The sequence below is a fragment of the Myotis yumanensis genome, unplaced genomic scaffold (genome assembly GCF_028538775.1).
Source record: "Myotis yumanensis isolate MYYU_CA2020_CCGP unplaced genomic scaffold, mMyoYum1.0.hap1 SCAF_22, whole genome shotgun sequence".
Classification (NCBI taxonomy): Eukaryota; Metazoa; Chordata; class Mammalia; order Chiroptera; family Vespertilionidae; genus Myotis; species Myotis yumanensis.
Window position 1 is genome coordinate 12281046 of NW_027223773.1, and position 22960 is coordinate 12304005.

The 22960-nt window shown below is 39.9% G+C and overlaps 1 protein-coding gene across 5 annotated transcripts in view; it reads left to right on the forward strand.

Annotated features, from left to right (window-relative positions):
- Positions 1–22960, forward strand: part of SDCCAG8 (SHH signaling and ciliogenesis regulator SDCCAG8) — a 205974-nt gene that overhangs the window by 78780 nt on the left and 104234 nt on the right. For all 5 annotated transcript variants that reach the window (XM_070401360.1, XM_070401363.1, XM_070401361.1 and 2 more), the window contains exon 13: positions 15677–15819. In XM_070401360.1, the coding sequence (XP_070257461.1) occupies positions 15677–15819 (143 nt within the window). The remainder of the gene's footprint in view (positions 1–15676; positions 15820–22960) is intronic.

A 22960-nucleotide genomic window follows, 5' to 3' on the forward strand; every position in this document is an offset into this window, starting at 1 on the left:
TAATTTTTATCTGTAGTCTCTCTTGTTTCAGTGGCCACATAGGAAGGACCTCAGGCAGCAAAGAGCAATGGCTTGGTGGGGACTGAGAGCCACAAAGGCCTTAATGACTCCACCCGTCCCCTTGGTTTTGTAGATGATTTGACAGCGAATGAGCTGAGTGTTACCTCATTGTTATGCATGGATTTATTTATTAACTAGAGGCCCAGTGCACAAAATTTGTGCACTCAGCGGAGGGGGGGATGTCCCTCAGTCCGGCCTGCACCATCTTGCAGTCCAGGAGCCCTTGAGGGTGTCTGACTGATGGCTTAAGCCTGCTCCCCAGAAGGAGTGGGCCTAAGCTGGCAGTTGGACATCCTTAGCGCAGCCATGGAGGCAGGAGAGGCTCCTGCCACTGCCTCTGCGCTCGCCAGCTGTGAGCCCAGCTTCTAGCGCACTGACCACCAGGGGGCAGCTCCTGCGTCGAGTGTATGCCCCCTGGTGGTCATTGCGCATCATAGCAACTGGTCGTTTCTCTGGTCAATTTGCTTATTAGCCTTTTATTATATAGGATACTTACTGATAACCTTTTATGTGTCACTCACAAATAGGCACAGGGATTGCAATGAGAAATAAAACATATTTATTGCCCAAACAACTAGTCAGATAATGAAGTGAAATGTGATAAGATGAGGGTGCAGTAGAAGGGGTGACTCACCGTGGTGGGACAGGAATCACAAGGACTCTACTCAACAGTCAGCCAGTTTTCCACAAGGATAACAAGGAGTTTTTGATATGACCTGACCAGCATAAGTGGGGCTATCATCTAGGCGTATGTTAATCTAACTTCAGATCCAGTTGCCACTTGGGTTACATGGTTACCGAACGTCCCAAGGTGAACTCTTATTGAGCCTTACGTTCAATGAAGACCTCTAATGGCACCCTGTCTGTCGCCCTACAATTGGGCAGTAAATACATATTTTCATTTCTCTCTGAAACGTGATCGTTTGAGTTTGGACCTATCATTGCCTAAACTCTTTTGGATTTTGTCTTTTACGTCTTACTGTAATAAATGATTCCTCTCAGGTTTATGTCAAGCAAATTTGATCAGCACATCATTAACGTCCTCATTAAAATCAGTGGCTTAAAGAGTACAGCCCCACCTGCTGTAGCTGAAGACCTCCCGTAGCTTGATATTTTCTATCTTCCACGTGTTTTTCTTTTAAACTGATGAGTTTATTTTCCTGTGTAAGAACCAGACCATTTACCTTCTTCAAAATATGATTCCAGTCAAATCAAACGACATTTACTTTTGTACCTACTATGTGCAAGTAGTGTGCTTAGGTAGCACTGAGCCACATGCCAGAAGATTACATGGATGGCAGGTAGTGAGGAAATTAGGCATGAGTAGCTAAGAAATCAGATGCTTTTGTCAAGATGGAGCAGTTCCGTACTTGGCAGGATTGAAACCTGTGTTGGGAAACTCCCAATGGAAGGGGAATGGGCCTGCCTGAAATTTCAGGTTGATTCTTTTTTCATCTAAACCTGGATAAATGGACTAAATTGGGAATTTGAGGAATTAGAATCTGTAAAATTATTTTTTGAGATTTCTTTGGTTCGTTCTATTGCATGAATCCTTTTAAAACCGTTCTGTCCATACATTGCTGTTAAATAATTATCTTGTACCAATATTATAGGTCAGTTATATCTCAAAAAATGTGTTCTATCCCAGTCATTACCCTGTATTTATCTGTTCTACACCTATTTTATTTTTCTTTATGAAAATGAGTGAAAACAAAAATGATCTTAGTTTTCTAATTGTCACAGCATATAAATTCAGTAATGCCCATGACAGTGTTTGCTAAACTATGAAAAGCTGTTTACATACCTAGAACTGTTATGATTGAATAGGTGCTCAATAAATTAAGTAGATGTATTTACTTCTTTGTATGTGGATGCTGTTAATTTAAAAGCATTATACTCAAAATATTTATTAACTGAAGCATCTACTTTACTTTGGATGCTTCTTTCCACAATTAGCTAGGTTATTTTTGAGTTAAAGCAAAGTTTGATGAATTTCTAAGTTCCACAAATAGAACTTTACAGAAATATTTATATAACCCACAGCTAAAGTGAATTTTCTAAAAACTCCCCATAAGGTGAGATCACGTACGCCATGTCTCAGTACAGACGGATTTTTTCCCCAATTGGTTATGTCTCTAAAAATAAACCTAGTTTTGTTGTTAAAATTTGCTGTTTCCTCTCCACATAAGAACATCTCATTAATTTTGGTGCAAACCTTCCAACAAGATAAGGTTCAATTGTCCAGTTTTCCCATGGGAGAGGATCCATTGTGTCTCCTACAAGCAGGGTGGCGGCTAAGAGGTGAGTTGAACACAGACAAGCTGTTTCGATGGTCAGAATGCTTTGAATGGAAGCCTTCCACACCCTGTAGGTTTGAATGTTCGAGCTGTGTGTTCAGGAATACCCTGCTTCGCCTACTGTCTTTACTAGATTAAAGGGAGAGCAATGATGTTGATGTTCTCTGTAATCAGAGGCACCAGGGAGGGACAGACACTGGGTAGGTGGGAAGAGCAGGGACCCCACCAGGTCCCGTGTCTTTGGGAAGAACCGTATTCCACTGTCTGCACTGCTAAGAGGTCAAGACTAGGTAGATAGGGGTCTCCTTTTCCCAGTCATTTGAAGCCGATTTAGAGAAAAATGAAAATACTGCTTCTTATAAAATAAAGCCATTCAGTTTGAAGTGAAAGGCTGGGATCTTGAATTGGGTCTAAATGTTTGAGCTGTTTTGGTCTGAGAGAAAAGAAATAGTTTATTTGCCCCCACATCTGTACCAACCAGACGTATTGGTCAAAGTAAAAGTAAAATCGAATAAAATTATTTTCCCCTCTAAATTAAGAAATGACGTGTATATTCTTATGAAGCCAGTTCTTCAGAAGGGGGGGCCTGAGCCTTACATGTGTTCGGATTGTCAAAGATTGACAGGATTTAATGAGAGAAGACGCAGAGCAGGGAGCAAAACTTATTGTTGAGTAACAGTTGTCAGAGGAGAAACAGATGATGTGTTTTCTTGATTGCATTTAAAAAATTAATTGTTGCCAATAGAAGCTTGTGTGTGCTCGTAACTGAGTTAGCGCTGTGGTTTGGCATTTATCCACATGTGAAGGGAGACAGGATGCGCGGAGAATCTGAAACCTGGGTTCCAGTCCGGTCATTGCGTTTCAGGGGGTCGTTTAACCTCTGGACCCGTGTTCGCTTCTGCAGAGGGAGGTGGTAGATGAAGATGCTGACTGAGGGGTCTTCTGTCTCTAACTGTATCTTTTTTTTTAAGGCCTGTGTTTTTATTAAACAAAATCTTGATGTAAACAGGGGGGTTCACTCCCAAATGTTTTGGTAGGAGCGCATTCTAGAAGAAATAGCACAGTGTTTATGGGAGAGGAATTAAATTTGATAAATTAAAAAGGGACATTGAAGTCTTGAAAGTTAGATGCAAAATATCCCCCAAACTTCCTTGTATTTTCCCTTTTAGGAAACATAATATTTAACTGATATATTTCTGCTAACTCCTAAAAAAGTAGCATTGAGTATAAGAGTTTTAATTGCTCTGGTTGAAACTTAAGAAAAATGTTTGTGTTATCTAAGAGACGAATTTGCTTTGCTGGAATTGTCAGTTTTCTGGTTCAGAATAAATAGGCCAATTTATTTTACACAGTTTTTAATAGTTGATACAACAACTGAAAAACATGTTTATTATTGGAATATTACCAGATTTATTTTTTAGTTTTCTTAAGAAGTTATGTTCTTGCAGTTGTCAGTACTTTTATACCTACTATAATTTTTTTTATTTTTTAAAAAGCATACTTAAATATTATATAGGTATTTATGTAATTATAGTATCTGAAAAAGTATGACATTTGAAACATAAATGGGAAATATAGGAAATTGTTGAAATCCACATTGCAATGACCTTTATGCTGCAAGTCCTTAAAGGTAAAATAGTGTCAATTTTGAAAAAAAACTTTCAAAAATAGCTATAGTTTAGGATTATAAATGACATTCTTGATGTATTTTAAGTACTTTTAGTCTCACGATGAGAACCTGAAGGCATTGTAGATACATTTAATAATAAAAAGGTCTTTTCTAAACCATAAATAGGTAATGAACTTCACATATTTAAATTTACTGAGGTTTTCCTGTGATATAATCAGATGTCACTTTAGAAATAGCAATACTTCAGTTCATTGACACTTACCTTTATAGGTATTGAAAGCGTCCTTATCTTTCATTCTCTTGTTTATTGAAATTGTTTTAGGGTGGTTTTCTATTTAGTCTTATTTTTTATTCCTGTTTAGTCATAATTCTACATATAGGGAATACCACAATAGCAACAACACATAAATAGCCGTGGGTAATATGACCAAAGTTATTTTAATTGTATATTTCAATGTATTTTTAATTGAATTATTCTGTTGAAAAATATTAATAGCTTTAATATACAGAGATAAAAGGAACAAAATTATCCCAAAATATGGTAATATAATATGAAAATTATGGTTAGAGTTCATTTAACATGAACCCTGAAGCCTTACTATTACTGCTTAGAAGACATTTAATGCTATAAATTTTTATAACTAAAGAAGTGTACTGTAGTAATTTGTTACTTATTGTAGTCCAGATGACTGTATATTTGAGGAGGAAATGATACGAGAAATTAGATGTATCATTGGATTTGCTTTTTTAGCAAAATGGTAGTGAATTAATGTATATTTTAATAGTTGTGAAGGACAATAAAGACAGAGTGAGGTGAAGAGTGGACAGACTGGAGATATATGTGTAATTGACCATCTGGATTATATATATAACATACCATACAGGCTGTACAGTGTGAGGCACAAGTAGGCACATAGCCGGTACTCAACAATACTTACTGTATTGTATGGAGGGCTTGGGAAGGAATTGTTTACGGGAATAAGTTAGCAATTTATTTTCCTAAATGGAAATTATTTCATATTATTTTATTTTCGCTTTGGGTGATTTTCTCAATGGGTAATTAAATAATTTTCACACAGTGATAAACGTCAACAGTTATAATGAACACTTGCGTTTGGAGTAACTGCTTATAGATTTTCTTCTGCGTTAATTCTTTTATCTCCCAGCTTTTGTACTTGTTTTCACAAGAGAGGAAACCCCATGAGGCATTTGAAAAGGCCAGTCTTTTTGTATGAGGATGTCCCCTCAGAAAAGAAATCTTCCTGTTTTTCTTTTTAATTTAAAAAAATATATATTTTATTGATTTTTTACAGAGAGGAAGGGAGAGGGATAGAGAATTAGAAACATCGATGAGAGAGAAACATCGATCAGCTGCCTCCTGTATACCTCCCACTGGGGATGTGCCCGCAACCAAGGTACATGCCCTTGACTAGAATCGAACCTGGGACCCTTCAGTCCGCAGGCCGACGCTCTATCCACTGAACCAAACCGGTTAGGGCAATCTTCCTGTTTTTATGGCAGTTCATTTTGAGAGAAACAACTCCAGATTCATTTTACTTAAAAAAAAAAAAAAATGTATTGGTTGATTTTAGAGGGAAAGAGAGGAAGGGAGGGGGGTAAGAAGGAGAGAGAGAAACATTGATGTGTTGTTCCACTCATGTGTGCATTCATTGGTTGATTCCTGCCTGTGCCCTGACCGGGGGTCGAACCTTGGTGCATGGGTATGCTGCTCCAAACAATTGAGATACCTGGCCAGAGCCGGTTTATTTTGCTGCTGAATGTACTTACTGTAGCAAGCAAAATACTTTAAAGTACCTGCAAAAGGGTTGGGTTAGAATTAGGCCTAACTTTTTTTTTTTTAACATGAATTAAATTGGAGTTACTATGAAAAAGTATTGTGTTAATTTGTTAGGAAATAATATGTAATATGTACATTTAAAAATGTATTTATATATTTAAATAATGTAAATATGTAAGTTTCATTTTATTTATTTTTTAGCTTTTTGAGATATAATTGACATATGCCATGTTAGTTTTAGGTTTGCAACCTGGTGATATATTGTGAAATAATCACCACAATAAGTTTAGTTGACATTCATCACCTCACATAGTTACAGTTTTATTCTTGTGATAATAACTCTTTCCTTCTACTTTCTTAGCAACTTTCCAACATGTGGTATAGTGTTAACTTTAGTCATCCCACTGAGCATGACCTCCCGGAACTGTCTGCTAACTGGCAGTTTGTACCTTTGACCCCCTTTACCCATTTCACCACCACCCCTCCCCTGCCTCTGGCCACCACCAATCTGTTTTCTGTGTTTACGAGTTTGATATTTTCTTTAGATTCTACATATAAGCGAGATCATATGGTATTTGTCTTTCTCTGTCTGACTTACTTCACTTAGCACAATACCTTCTAGGTCCATCCTTGCTGCCACAAATGGCAGGCTATCCCTCCTTGTTATGGCTGAATAATATTAATTGTACAGATAGATACAGACAGATATAGATATAGATATAGATATAGATTAGATACCGCACTTTCTTCATTCATCTATTAATGGACATAGAGATTACTGTAAATAATGCTGCAGTGAACTTGAAGGTACAGATATATTTTCAAAATAGTGATTTCAGTTCCTCCAGATAAATACCCAGACGTTAAATTGGTGGATAATATGGTAGCTCTGTTTTTAATTTTCGAGGACCCTCCATACTGCTGTCCATAGGGTTGCACCAATTTACATTCCCATAAAGTTAAATTTATACGTTAACATTTTGAGTGTAAAATGGTTTTTCTTTTTATTAAATTGGCATGTTAAGTATATTGCTGGCATATATTTTCTTCTAGAACATAAAAAGCCAAACTGTTTCCTTTGAGTCTTTTTTTTGGGGGGGGAGGGTCTTAAAGTTCTAACATGGGGTGATGACAGCATATCAGCATATTGAAGGATTTCCTTTATATGCACACAGGGATATAGACCTGCAGTGGTCTTTTTAGTTATATTGTCCCCACAAACAACATCACAAAACTGCTGTATGTTAATATCCCAGGAGTACTTTATGGTATGTACAGTAGAGGATGCCGTAGGGTTTCCAACTCTGTACAACTACTAACTGTTATAGAGTCAAAGTGTTTTGATTTTATTAACTCCATTAACATAGCCCTCATGAAATACTAGTAGCTGTGAACAAAACACAGAAATGTTCTCTTGGATGATAACTCAGTTAGGTGGGTTTGTAAGTGAGCAAGCAGCCATGCCTGGGAAGTTGTACCTGTCGATACAGTACACTCGGTATTTCTCCTGTAGTCAGGTATCACTTATTCAGTCAGCCCACAGCTGGGGTGCATGTGGTGTGTGGGGAAGCTGTTTTCTAATCTTTAACGTTACAGCAGATCCTGCTATTGTAGGGACAAACCTCGAGGCCTTCACCAACGGTAGCAAAAGCAACTAATTCTTCCCATTAAACACAGCAAAGTAAAACTGACCCCTGCAACCTCTAGAACAGGGGTGGGCAAACTTTTTGACTTGAGGGCCACAATGGGTTCTTAAACTGGACCGGAGGGCCGGAACAAAAGCATGGATGGAGTGTTTGTGTGAACTAATATAAATTCCAAGTAAACATCATTACATAAAAGGGTACGGTCTTTTTTTTTTTTTAGTTTTATTCATTTCAAATGGGCCGGATCTGGCCCTCGGGCCGTAGTTTGCCCACGGCTGCTCTAGAATGTTTATAAATATAAAACCGAAATTGTTTGTGAAGCTAGTGAAGTAAATTCTACTAAAATAAACTCGCTTTATTTCATTACAGTGGAGGGACTTTGCAGGAGGAGAGTATGTTCTAATATCAGTTTGAAGGGTAAATATTCTGTGTGGTTGAAATTAATTTTGAAATTCTCATAAATCGCTCATAATTTACATAGTCTGCGCAGATGTGTATGTGCTTATATGTGTTTAGAGCCATGTATCCCTACCACAATGGAAACATTCATGTCCTTTCTCTAAAATTTTAATTCATATGATCTTACTTCCATTGTTGGAACAGATGGTAAGCACTCAAAAGCGATAGCTGATATCAGTGTTACCATTAGGCCTGCGCTGGAAACAGATTAAATCTCTGCCGTGCGCCCGCAGTAACGATAACCACGAGCAGAACTTCTAGAATGGCCTCAGCCACCGTCCCCATCTACCACGGCAAAGAGGACAGCGCCTTCTGTTCATCTCGACAGTGACCTTTAACTGCCTATAATGTCCTTTCATTCACACAGGCTGGGTTTCCAGGAGTCTAGTTTGGAGAGTGAGTCTGAGAAATGAATTTCGCTGTATCCTAGACCAGTGCTATCCAATAGAATTTTCTGTGAGGATAAAAATATGTTATATCCGCACTGTACGACCTGGCAGCCACTATCCATATGGGGCTGTTGAGCACTTACCATGTGATTATTACAACTAAGGAGCTCGATTTTTTATTATAATTAACTTAAATTTAAATAGCCACAGGTAGCTAGTGTAGCTCCAGACAAATTCTTATTAATGATTTGTTAAAACATTAACATCTAGGAGTTAATGAAAGTGTCAGCTGCCTGGCCATGGGTTTGCGAGTGATGAATTCACATAGTCAAGGTTATCAGCGCCCAAGCCACAAGTTCCTTCTTTTCTCTGTGCAAGGACTGCGTGTTCCAGTCTTCTTACTCGTCTGTATTGTTTTATTTTCTCCCGCTCTCATGTTCACATACACAAATAAGTTACTGTATGCTAAAGATCATGAAGAGATTATTAAAAGATTTTTTAAGCAACAGAATATCTAGTGGCAGGGATAAATCACTACCATTGGGTTACATTAGTTCCCTTTTGCTACTTTGTCTTTCCAGATAAAGTTATCTTTTAGGATTAAGATGATAAATAATTTTCAATGGGTTTTACATGCATTTCTTCAGATAGCTTTTCTTAGGAAAGCAGGAGAAATGTATAATAGGAAATTCTTTTAGTGAAACTATTATTTGGTTTTACTAAATTTATGTAAAAATTGATTTTTAAATTATCAAATGCTTACAGTGCTTTTTAAATTGCAAGCTCATGAAATCAGTTTTATAAGATGAAATCAGAAGATTTTTTAAAGAAGTAGAATAGAATAAGAAGGAATAGGATATATCTGAGTATTTCACACACAGTAAAGGTGGTTTTATGAAATGCTAGTTACATTTATACATGTGTGAGAGGGTTGTATATTTCTGAATTGTGATGTAAAATGGCTTTCTTACTATGAATCTTGGTCAAAAAGAAAAGAAAAAAGATTGAAAGCCATTGTCTAATTCATGGCTGGTGTGGAGACAGTGATGTCGGATCTGGTTCAAGGCCTAGATTTACTTCTTTGGACCATCATTCAATGTCTTTGACCCTCAATTATATTTTTGGATAGAAAATAACTACCTTTTGCGCTTCATGCAGTTGTTTCAAAGATCAAATAAAAGTTTAAGGTCATATGCAGTTGTAGTGCTCCTTATTCCTTGGAAGCGTTTTGTCAATTATTTTATATTGAAAAAACTCATGGCTCACAATAGCCATCATTTATGCTCATGTTTATGCTTCTGGTCAGCTGAGATTTGGCTGCTCTCGGCTGCATTTGACTGTTGGCTCTGCGTCCGGTTGTGGGTTGTAGGTTGTCTGGGCTGTGGTTTAGGCTTTGTTTTGCTCCACATGCGTTTAGTCTGTGATCCAGGCAAAAGGGGCACCAGCTATCAAGGGCATGCTTCTCTCATGGAGATTCACCAGAACACAAAAGCAGGGCCAAGCCACACAAACCTGTTTACGACCTCTGCTTCCACCATGGCCATGAACATGTCACTGGCCAAGGGATAAAGTGGCCAAGCCCAGAGTCACTGCAGGGAGAGTGTGTATTCTACCCCCAGTGGAAGGAAGAGAGAGTGAATATGTGCTGACCAGTAATCTAAATTATCATCTTACCCAAGAACCATTGTAGCCAAACATTTGTTAACGACGTTATCTAAAATATGATGAAGTACCACTATGTATTTGAAGAAAGCCTCTAACATTATGGCGTGTCGAAAACAGACACACAGAAAAAGGGAAACTGGGACAATTATAATGAGCAGAGAAGAACGTTTGAAATACTGTAATATTCTAATAGATAAGAGATTATATCAATAACATAGAAATAGCATGTATGTAAAGCAATGAAAGCAAGAAATAGCTCATGGAAATGAGAAGTCTGGTAGAAATCTTTTCTTAAATTTAGTAGAAGTTTTGGGAGATGAGGTCAAGGGAATCTTCCAAGATGAAGAGATAGAAAATACAAGAAAATGAGATGATCAACCCAACAGAGCCAAAAACCAATGGCCAGGAGTTCCAAGAAGAGGAAATATTGAAATGTAGGGCATCAAAATATTTTAACATAATAATACAAGAAAACTTCCCTAAACTAAAGAAAATAAACCTCCAGATTTAAAAGAGTCCACACAGCACAAAACATGAAGAAAGGCCTGTTCTACTTCCCAACATTGTAAAGCTTCAAAGTGCCAGGGGGAAAATGATTATGAAAGCATTCAGAAACAAAAAAGCAAATTATAGACCAAGTATTAGGAATCAGAATGGCATAGGGCTTTTCAGTTGTGATATCAGAATCTTGAAGACAATGGAGTAGCCCCTTAAAAAATCCTGAATGAAATTTAATTTCAACATAGACTTTGATACCCAGCCAAACTAACAAGTGCATGCATATAATAACAGCATTTTCAGGTACTTTAAAAATGTATTATTCATATATCCTTTCTTATGAAAGTTACCTGGAGAATAAACTTCTGCCCAAAGCAGGATGACTTACAACCAGAAAACAGGGAACTCTAATAGGAGCATGGGTAAGGATTGGCCCAATAAAGTGACCAACCAGGCCAGGCATAAGAAACCAAAAAGGATATATCAAGGAAAAAATTTAAGAGGAACTGATCATTTATCTGATGTGTTCCATTATTTGGAAAACTATTATTGACGGGTACTTGACAGATCTGTTTGATCATTTGTCGGCAGGGGTGGGGAGGGGGATGTCAATTACCTAGAAAAATAAACTATTAATAACTTGGCAATTAATTTCAGAAATAATAGAATATTGTACAAGAAAATTAATTTGAGCAAAATAATTCTTGTCTCCATAGTGAAATTTATTTCTGTAGTCATTATAATGTAAATGGACTACTGATTAATGATTTAACCAAAATTGTTACATGAGAGGGTGAGGAGGGGATATTGGGTGGGTGGTATACGAGATGTAAATCATGACCTATTTTATCACAGAGAGTCAATAGAAAATGTCTAATAGTTCAAAAATCAAGAAATAGCATTACAAGTATGTCGTTGAAAAATATGAAAATACCAGAAGAGTGGATAGTGTGTGCCTTTGAAAATTAGGCTTGGAGATGGGTAAGGGGTAGCATGGGTACTACCCTTCTTTGTTTCGAGCAATTGAGTGGTTTTTGACACAAATTAGTCATATGATTTTGATCAGAAAATTTAATTATAAAAATAAAGGTTATATGCCCCTGATTAAGAAAAACACTTCCTATGGTATTCAGTGATGGCGAACCTATGACATGCGTGTCAGAGGTGGCACACGAACTCATTTTTTTGGTTGATTTTTTTGTTGTTAAATGGCATTTAAATATATAAAATAAATATCAAAAATATAAGTCTTTGTTTTACTATGGTTGCAAATATCAAAAAATTTCTATATGTGACACGGCACCAGAGTTAAGTTAGGGTTTTTCAAAATGCTGACACGCTGAGCTCAAAACGTTCGCCATCACTGATCTATACCATAGGGAGTGGTCTATATGATCTATACTATAGATCATACATGAACAGTGACAAGTCCTCCCTGCTCCATCTCCTGTCCTTGGGTCTCTCCCCCGTGGTTCTGGTGGCTGCATTCATGGCTTGAAGTGTGCTGTACTTTTGGTAAAGTGTAAAGCAATCTGGACTTGTCTTTGCCCAGTTGGGCAAGGACGGCCATGTCACGCGGCATTGTAGACACTGCGGGTGAGTGGTGCACTTTAAGAGTAACGTGCAATTGGCCTATGACTGTTCTGGGCCTTTCGTCCCTGAGCCGCTGCTTACAGCCAAGGCAGCAGCCCTGACCTAGTTGGGTGAGGCGGAGGGTTACCCTGCCAGTGGGCGCATGGCGTCTCTGGCAGGAGACTCCTAACTGTTGGAGTTGGTGCCATGGCAGATTTTCCCAAGTCAGGGCGTAGGTGCTGAGCCCTGGTCCAGCTGGTGGGATTACTTGTTGGTTTTGCTGATCTGCACCAATAAGCTCTTTTTCTGGCACAGATCACCAGGAGCAGGCAGTGGCTTTCCATCTTCCTCACAGAAATGCTTTTTGCAGTTGGAAATGATAATAAAGTTTTATTCAGATTTCATCGAAACAGTGCTTTATGGGGGAAACGTTATTGAATGAAAGCAAGAACTTGTTAGTCCTCAGTGATAACCATATATCCTTAGGCAGGTCATTTTTTTCTGCTTCTCTCATACTGCATTCCTGTTTAAACCATTCACATCTCCTCATTATAGATAAGAAAAATGCAATTTTATTCATCTAGAATTCAAGACCTTTCATAATGTGGTTTGATCTAGCATTCCTTGAGTTTATGGGCCCTTACCTGCTTTCCCACTTTCTTGCCCATGCTAATATATTTCTAATTGTCCTTTTAAAACACAGATTTCTCTAATACTCATTTGTTGTTGTGTTTTATATGCTTTGTATTTAATTGTCTGTGTGTGTGTGTGTGTGTGTGTGTGTGTGTGTGTGTGTCTGCTGCTCTTGAAAGATGGAGGAGAAATCAGAAATGATAATGATGCCTGCCATCTTTAATTCAGCTCTTACTTCGTGCCAGACACTTGCTAAAGACTCAGCATCTAATTTGATCTTTGCAGTAGTTTTAGGAACACGCTGCAGTTTTCACTCCCATTTCAGGCTGAGGAAACTGAGCCATGTGTCCAAGGTCACCGAGCTGGAAGGAGCCAGAGCTGTGTCTGCAACCCTGATGTGCATTGACTCTTGGGTCTGCCGTCTTGATGCCGATGTTTGCATGGCTCCCAGGGCAGCCTCTGAGTTCTTATTGCATAAGATTAAGAAGCATGCCGAAACCGGTTTGGCTCAGTGGATAGAGCGTCGGCCTGCGGACTGAGGGGTCCCGGGTTCGATTCCGGTCAAGGGCATGTACCTGGGTTGCGGGCACATCCCCAGTGAGAGATGTGCAGGAGGCAGCTGATCGATGTTTCTCTCTCATCGATGTTTCTAACTCTCTATCTATCTCCCTTCCTCTCTGTAAAGAATCAATAAAATATATTTAAAAAAAAAAAGAAGCAGATGATATATCCTGAATACCTCATGATCAGCATGAGGTTTCCTATGTTGTTGTTGTATATTGCTTATAAAAATCATTGCATCTTTTCTTTCTAAGAGAGTTTGGAATTTTACACATTTTCGGTCCTGTCATTCTTTTTTGGATCCTCTCAGTTCAAAATTCTGGAGTCATCTGTGATGTCTCCTGATATCTCTCCTTTAATTTCCATAAACTCCCATGTTCTCTTTATATTTCTGTTTTTTAATGTATATTTTAATATGTCTCTACTCCTCCTGCCTGGAATATTGCAACTGTGTGTGATCTCCCCACTGGTGGTCTCTGCCATCTTACATTGATCAGACACATTGATCCAGTTTATTTTTTAAGCTCGGTTTCTCTCATATTGCATACTTGTTTAAACCACTAACATCTCTTGAATTCTACCAGTAAATTAATAAAATTGTATTTTTCTTATCTATGATGAGGAGATGTGAATGGTTTAAACAGGAATGCAATATGAGAGAAGCAGAAAAAAATACGGTTTTATTAATCTAGAATTCAAGGCCTTTCATAATGTGGTCTAATCTATCATTCCACAGGTTCATGTGCCCTGACCTGCATTCCCACTTTCTTGCCCATCCTAATATTTTCCTAATCTGGCCTTTTAAAACACAGATTTTCTCTAATACCCTTTTGTTTTTATTTGTTATATGCTTTGTATTTTATGTGTGTGTGTGTGTGTGTGTGTGTGTGTGTGTGTCTCATTTTTACCCAACTGAATAGTTAAATTCTGGGTGTAGAAGAGATGGGAACTGAGTTCAACATAGTACAGTGTCTTGTGTGTAGCACTGTGTAAAAAAAATGAACAAATGGATTTTAAAGTTTTAAAGTCAATATATAATTTAAATTTCGTATTTCTATGATTTTGTTTATTTCACAATGTTAGACAAAACTAAATAGATTTTCTGTTATGTTTTTTCATCTATTTTTTTAATTATGAGATGAAATATATTGGTATAACTTTAACAGTTTAAATATTTTCAAAAGAAACAAATAGGTTTTATTAGTATTCTAATCTGAAAGATATAGAAAATATACTCCAAATGAAAATGGTATACTCATTATTACATAGCTTTTTAAAGTTAAAACAATATTTGAGTACTTGTAAGAAGCTGTTTTATTATATTGTTAGTAATATGTGGTTTTGATGGGGGTAAACTGAATACTTATAGTGAAATAAATGTTACAGAAAAAGCTATTTAGTTTTTCTTGCCTGATGTATTAAATATAGTTGGAAATTGTTCTGAATACTAAGTAACGATGTGAGGAAATTGGAAATGTACTTAAATATGAAGTTTAAAACTATCTGCTTGGGCAGGGTTTGTTTTTTAAAAGGGGGTTGCATTTTTAAAAATTGTTTCTTCCTTTCTGTTGAATTTGAAAATGTTTCTCCCTTTTTTTCTTCTTGTTTTAATAGCATGAATATTTATAGCTAAAAATTTTTTATAGGTGTTCTATAATAAATAAATATTTCTACTGTAATGTATAAATTATTTAAAACTATGTTCTATGTAAGCATTTTTGCTTTGAAATATTTGCATTTTAGCAAGATAAAGATAATTTCACCCTAAGACTAAGAAATTAGCCAACATAAATGTTCACATATTTTAGATGTTCATATTTATGAACTGAGAGTACTTTTGTTGTTGCTTTTTTATAATGCAATTTCAATGTAATATTATTTTAGCTCAGAAATCTCATACACTCTAAATGCTTAAAGGTTTTTTTTTCCTAAATCATTTTTTTCCTAAATAATATTTATCATCGTCATGATACCTCCTTTTACACCTTACATTTTTCTAAAAGATATCTTAAATTATATTACCCATTAATCTGGTTTTCAAAATATCCAAATAAAAACCATAAATGTATCTTTCAGGAGGGAGCCACATGTTTGATGGTAATCCTGGCATGTACTCTCACAAACAGAAATGTTACGTTGTAAAAGCAGTGACAGTTTAAATTCAGATTATTTTTAAAGGGACTGAGCCTTTGAATGAAAGTACAGATTACCCATCTTGACTACTCTCATTTCATCATTTCATCTTTAAAATCAGACTTCATCTTATGATCCCAAAAAACACACAACAACCCCTCACTAATGTGCATTTTTGGCTTTGCTAGTTCCCTTTGTCATCAAATGGACGCTAGCCTACATTTCCTAATAATTTCTTATCACATTGAAATTCATGGCAAAACCCAAAACGAGGCAGTTTTGCCTCCCAGCGCCTGTGTCTGACCGGATGCTTTCTCCCTGCCTGTCTACCTAAGGAAATAGAGAGACTGACGCTGGAGCTGAGGGAGAGCAGGCAGCACGTGGAGCGGGAGCAGCAGAAGGCGGCGGGGGCCGGCGAGGAGCTCCTGACATTGACAGAGCGGCTGGGCGAGGCCGAGCGCCAGCTGCACCTCACCAGGTACCCCTGACCCCGTCCCACACCCCCTGGCCCCCCTCCCCACCGTGGCCCCATTTCCGCCCACCGGCGGTTGCCACAGGCTTCCAAACAGTTGTTGGAGTTAGTCTCAGGCATCCCGTTCACACACAGCTCTCAGGCATAGAAGCAAAACACGCCGACATGTGAGTGATGAGTGTGGCAGGGAGTTACCGATCTGTCCCAAAAGATGCTCAAATATTTAGGCGATTCTCCATCAATACAAGCAACATGACATATTTCTCCTACCACCACCTCGCGTGTTAATCCTGTGTCTAATACAAATGCCGCACTGAAGGATCCCAGGAATATATGCAGGGAAGTGATCAGACACTGACATGGTTCAAGAGGCAAAATGAAAGGCATCCTGAGATGCAAATGGAGATGGAACTGCTACTAACAAGGACCCTGGGTCCTAAGGAGGTGTAAGAGTTTGACATGAAATTGATTGCACTGTTCACATTTAAGGCATTATTATAACCAGGCTCGCACCATCCTGGTCTCCCTGCCTACTGTTTCTGTCAGGGGGTATTGTGATATGAGTATCATTGTCATAAAACTTCAGTAAACACGTAACTCAGCCCCAAATTACAACAAGGTATTTTTGGTAGCAAACATTGTGTGATTTGCTATGTTGAAAACACACACGCAGACACAGAAATACAGCAGAGAAAAATTCGCACTGTGACCGGAGATATTTCTCATTACCCTGTAAGTGGTTTCTTCTCACTTTCAGTTTTAGTATAATTTTCAATTTTCAGGTCAAGCCTTTGGGTTTATTCAGTTTGGGGAGTTTTTCGGCTTTTAGGGAGAACTTTGTCTAAATACACATGTCGATTTAGAATCGTTGGTTTGGTTCACCGTTTAGAAAAACACTGGTCTTCTAATCATAGTAAAATGTTGAATTTAAATTATGAAAGGGGACTGATCCCTTTTCCATTAAATATGAGCATGTAATTCCGAGCACGGTATGATAACAGATGGAGAAAAACACCACTTGAACAGCCTGCTTTTGGGGAAAAAAAAATTCTGGAGGTTGGTGAACCTCCCAAAGTTTTAGGCTAGTGTCAAGATGCCTCAAGTTCTGTTAAAATCTAACTTTGTTAAAAAAAACATTTTGTTATGATAATATTCCAAATGGAATATTGCCAGCTTCCCCTTTAAACAATGAAAGAAATGGAGAAGGGAGAAGGAGAGAGAGAAGGAAAGAAAGAAAGTACATCATTTCTAACATGTGTGATATCTGGGAAAAAAAATCCCAATAGATAAAGCACTTTTATGACAAAAAATTGCTTAATACTGCAGAATAATAACTGTTCTTTGAATGCCCATTAAAGCGTTGTTCTTTAGAGCTGAGAATGTAACGTTAACAGAGTTTCTATGGTTATTTAAGCATGGCTGTTTCGGAATTCAGTTCCATCATGATAGTGAACAGTTCTTCTTGTCAGACTTCTATTGAGAAGCAACCATTTGTGTGCTGAGCCCCGCCAAACCGCAGAACTAGGACGGCTTTAGTGTCTCCCTGTGGCTGAGCGTCAGTAAATAAATATTAATACCGGCTTTGCCCCCTTTGCCTTTCTGTCTTATTCTGAGAGTTCATTTCTGAAGTCGTAGCTCGTGGAGAGTTTTCCTGTGAGATGTCCATTTGTACCGTCTGACAAGATCCATTTCTTGCCAGAAAAGCATGTCTTTAAGATACAGCACCTCTGCAAGTGACTAGTGGTAACGAATTCTTTTGTTCTTAAGGAGAACGGTTTTGCTGGCTTCCCTACAAAGCTTTTCCTACTGAGCTTTATTCACACCAAGTTACAAAAATTTAACCCACTTTTACAGGAAATAAAGGGTGATTCCCTGTTTTCTGGGTGTGGTGCTGTTTTGTAAGCATTTTACACTTCCCTATTTTACAAAACCTAGGAATGTGAAGGTGGAATAAAAGTGTAAGGGGCTGCATATCTCTCTTCGCACTGAAAAGGTGACTTGGTTGTGGGGTTAAATATTTCTGATACACTTTTTGAGATTTTTTTAGAGTTTTCTTCCCCTCATGATTCTTTGTTGATTCAGTATTCTCAAGTGTGTGTCTGGGGAACATGGGTCTCCCCCCCCCCCCCCCCCGCCCCCATATATTCCAGCTGAAATAAATAAATCCCATACAGGTAGCTCTTCAGTTATTCTTTTTTTAAAAAAATATATATTTTATTGATTTTTTTACAGAGAGAAAGGGAGAGGGATAGAGAGCTAGAAACATCAATGAGAGAGAAACATCCATCAGCTGCCTCCTGCACGCCCCCCAGTGGGGATGTGCCTGCAACCAAGGCACATGCCCTTGACCGGAATCGAACCCGGGATCCTTCAGTCCGCAGGCCGACATTCTATCCACTGAGCCAAACTGTTCGGCTCTTCAGTTATTCTTAACATAAACATTTTGAATGTCATAGTCTAAACAAAGTTTAAAATTGAATATGAAAACCATGCTATAAAGCAGCGGTTCTCAACCTGTGGGTTGCGACCCCTTTGGCGGTCGAACGACCCTTTCACAGGAGTTGCCTAAGACCATCCTGCATATCAGATATTTACACTATGATTCATAACAGTAGCAACATTACAGTTATGAAGTAGCAACAAAAATAATTTTATGGTTGGGTCACAACATGAGGAACTGTATTTAAAGGGCCAGCAGGTTGAGAACCACTGCATAAGTAAGAATGAAATAAGAATCCAAATCTTCCAGGCAAAGAAAATGTAAAAACTGGAGTATAAATTTGTAGATCAATCTGAAAGGAAAGTAATCTATCACTTTTTTGGTATTTCCCTTTATTGTTAACTTGACATAAAAAATAGAAATTCAATATTTATTGAAAGATCCAACTGGTGAGTATGACGTTCACTTATTCAACAAATAATTAATTGAGCACCTACTGTCTTTTACCACATTGTTTGGCCCTTGGCATAGAGGAAAAAGATTCGGGTCCCACCTTAGGTTGCTCACACTCTCCCACTCTCTTAAAGAGTGAGATATACACAGTTATAGTGGAGTGTGGTAACGGTGCAATGACAGGAATGAAGGCGGTCACGGGAGCACACAGAAGGAGAACTGGCTCCTTCGGCACTGGAAGTGAAGGTGACAGTCGGGAAGCCCCCCTGGAGGAGGAGACGTCTGGCAGTTATCGTGTTACTAGTTCGGGAGGAGGAGTTCTCAGAGTGGGAGAAGGTGGGGGAGTATCCCAGCTGCAGGGAGCAATGTATGCGAAGGCAAAGATGGGAGAGCACATAATATACTCTAACACCAGGTCAGGTGTTTGGCAAGAGAAAGGCCTGGGGAACGGGGTCGGGGACCAGGGGGAAGGCTTTGTGGGCCGCGTTCTGGAGTTTGGTCTATTCTGAGTGTAATGGGCTACTCTTGTATCGTAAGCAGGGCTTCCAACATGATCAGCTTTTGGGTGGGATGCTGACCCAGTCAGCAGTGTGGAGAGTGAACTTGGAGAGTTACTGTGGGAACAGGAAGACCAGTTAGGACAGAGTCAGCAACCACAGCCCAAATCTGACCCGTCCTGTTTTTGTATGAGCCCTGAGCTAAGAATGGCTTTCTGCTTTTAAATGGTTGTGGGGAGAAGGAAAAATAATAATTTGTGACACATAAAAGTTACGCACCCATAATAAGTTTTACAGGGCACAGCCTCCATTATGTTGTTATATATGGCTGTGCCAGGGCAGAATTGAGTATGTCCCCAAAGCCTAAAATATTTACAAACGCTCAGGAGGCTGTTTAACTCAAGAAGTCAAGAGAGCTTGAGCTATGATGGGTTCAAATGTGTACTTGGAAGGGCAATTAAAAGACACTTTGAACTCAGCCAGCATGGCTCAGTGTTTGAGCGTCGACCTATGAACCAGGGGGTCACGGTTTGATTCCTGGTCGGGGCACATGCCCGGGTTGCGGGCTCAGTCCCCAGTGGGGCATGCGAGAAGCAGCCGATCAATGATTCTCCCTCATCATTGATGTTTCTCTCTCTCTTTCCCTCTCCCTTCCTCTCTGAATCAATAGAAAATATATTGTTAAAAAAAAGGCAACGTGAAAACAGTTGGTTAAGGAAGAGATGATTGGCAGGGACCCATTTAGAATATAAGCACATCACAGTCCTGGGCAGTGTTGGTGTCAGTCAGATGGAAAGGAAATGGCCTCTCAGGAAGCACTTGGGGTAGCAAATGAGAGAGGCTGCGATTACAGGTGCCTCCCTGTGTTAACTGGGTGGTCCATTAGCAGCTAGGGCAGCGGTTCTCAACCTGTGGGTCGCGACCCCTTTGGCGGTCGAACAACCCTTTCACAGGGGTCGCCTAAGACCATCCTGCATATCAGATATTTACACTACGATTCATCACAGTAGCAACATTACAGTGATGAAGTAGCAATGAAAATAATTTTATGGTTGGGTCACCACATGAGGAACTGTATTTAAAGGGCCAGAAGGTTGAGAACCGCTGCTCTAGGGAGTCGCGGGGAAAATAACGGGCTGTGTTCTGGAACTCGGGTGGCCATGTCCAGTGTAGGCGCAGTGTGAAGGAAAGGTGACGCCAGCAGGCTCAGCGCTGGATGCTTTTACAGGAAGTGGCAGCTCAGCCGGCGGATGGTGCAAGCAGCCAGAGAGGACCATGATTGAAAGGGGCCGTGGAGGAGAGCCTCAGAGACGGACGGCCTCCAGTGTGTAAGCAAAGACTACGGAATGCATCAGGGCTGCCTTAGCAAAACAGTTAAAACCAAACACCATTCGTAGGGGAGGCCCCCGGGCACCCTGGGATGGAATACACTGAGTTTTAGTATCTCCCCCCACCCCCTCCCCGGGAACTCAGTATCTTTGCACCTTCTGACAAATCACTTCATTCTTTGAACCTGCTTGCTCCCCTATAAAATGAGTTAGATTACATGATTTCTAAGTTTCCTTTGGCTCCGATAGTCCATGATTCCAACAATGACTTAACACAGTGTATCACGCAGTTCCTCTTTCCAGGTGTTAGGCATTTAAATTGCGTGGAGCACCCTTTGTCTAAGATATTTCCTGAGGTTGAAGGACATAGACATGTCCTTCATACCCACCGTTTGCATTCCTCATGACTCAGGCTGCCCTCCATGAGGGGTATGAAAACAGTCTCTCACATCCTTCCAATCTGCTCTGCCAACCACTGCCAAGTGCGTGTTCCTTGATCTTGTCACCTGCTCTCAGAGCCTCCCATGGTGCCTTGCAGACTGTTCCGGATGTCCAGGCCACTCAGCATTGCAGGCTCCCGAGGGCTCTCAACCTTCTCACACGCTGACTTCCAGCCAGACTTAAGCAGATGCAGCCCCTGGAACTTTTGGACTTTTCTCCCCTTTTACTGCTCTGCACCTAAAAGACCCCTTGACCTTCTCTAGCCCTATCGTAACCTTACCTCTTTTTCCAGGTCTCCCTGACATCCTGGTCTTTCCACTGTAGCCCTCCCTGTGACCCCTGCCTGAGGCAAGCAGCCATGTCACCCTGAGTTCTCCTGCCCAGTTACAGCGGGAGGCCCTTAGTGCATACTGAATGCGGATGGATGGATGGATGGATGGATAGATGGATGCTCTGAAGTTCTTTATGTGGTACCCTCCTGGAATGTCTCATTCTTCAAGGTGGGGGACAGGTCCTTTAATATTCCATTTCTCAGAGCACCTCCTCAGTCCTTTGGGAAGAGTTAGAGCTCAGTAAGTCATTGTTATGGGAATGGTTAATATATTGTGATTTTATGACTATTCATTCAAAGCCTAGGAAGATATCCTATATAATAAAAAGCTAATATGCAAATCTACCAAAGGGTGGAACGACCTGTCACTATGATGCACACTGACCACCAGGGAGCAGAGGCTCAATGCAGGAGCTGCCCCCTGGTGGTCAGTGCACTCCCACAGGGGGAGCACCGCTCAGCCAGAAGCCCTGAGCTGGGCTCATGGCTGGTGAGTGCAGTGGTGGTGGCAGGAGCCTCTCCTGCTTCCACAGCAGTGCTAAGGATGTCTGACTGCCAGCTTAGGCCACTCAGGCCTAAGCCATCAGTCAGATATCCCCCTAGGGCTCCTGAACTGCGAGAGGGCGCAGGCCGGGCTGAGGGATTCCCCCCCTCCCCCCCAGTGCATGAATTTTGTGCACTGGGCCTCTAGTAGTAAGATAAATGATCAGATCCAGAAGGGAGATTCCAGGTAAGGTGTTATAGGGACAGAGGGACGGATAACTACTTACCGACCTTGGTAGCATTGGGATACAGGAAAATGAGAATGAAGGGCATTCCATGGGAAATTCCAGAGGGCAAATGGCATTTGGGAGGTGCATATGTATATACGAGAGTAAGTTCAGTGCAACCTATCATTTAAATATCTAAATGCATCTGTGTCTGAGGTTAAGAATATACGCATCTTAGGGCCGGCCTGGTGCCTGGGACGTGTAGTAGCTCTTTAAAGAACAATAATAGACTATCTTTTCCCTGTTTTACAGTGAGTGCATCTGAGCCCCAGAGAACTAAAATGGTTCATCTAAGGTCACACAGCAATTTGCGTGCAAAGCCCATGCTGTCACCCATCAGGCTGTGATTCAGGGCGGGTTAGTAGGGAAGGGGCTCATGCAACTGGTCCCGACACACAACTGAGAGCATCAGTCACATAAATTTACCGTAGAAATAGCGTTGGCTGCTCCCAGGCTCTGGTATAAATAGGCCAGCGAGGCTCAGTCTTGGCTTGGGCTTTTCCTAAGAAGCTGTCCTTTGGCTCATCACTTGCCTTAGTCACTTCACATATTATAACGCAACTGTCATTCTCCTCCACTTCTTCACTTCATTTCCATAAAAAAAGTGGAACTTCCTTCCTATTTGTTTTTGACATGTTCTAAGAGCTTTGAAGCGCCCCAGGATTTAAATTCCTCTCCCAAGACTGCCATTTGCATCCGTGTGGGCCGATTACTTACAGGATGCCTTTTACCACCAGCAGTTTCGGATGTCTGCGGTTGTTACTAACTGCTTGCTGAGGCCGACACTCTGCTCCATACCTACATGCATGGACACACACTCCTTCAAGTCTGCGCCTTTTTCCCAGCCCTGCTCTGGAGGGGAATCGGTTCCTTTGATAACTAGACCA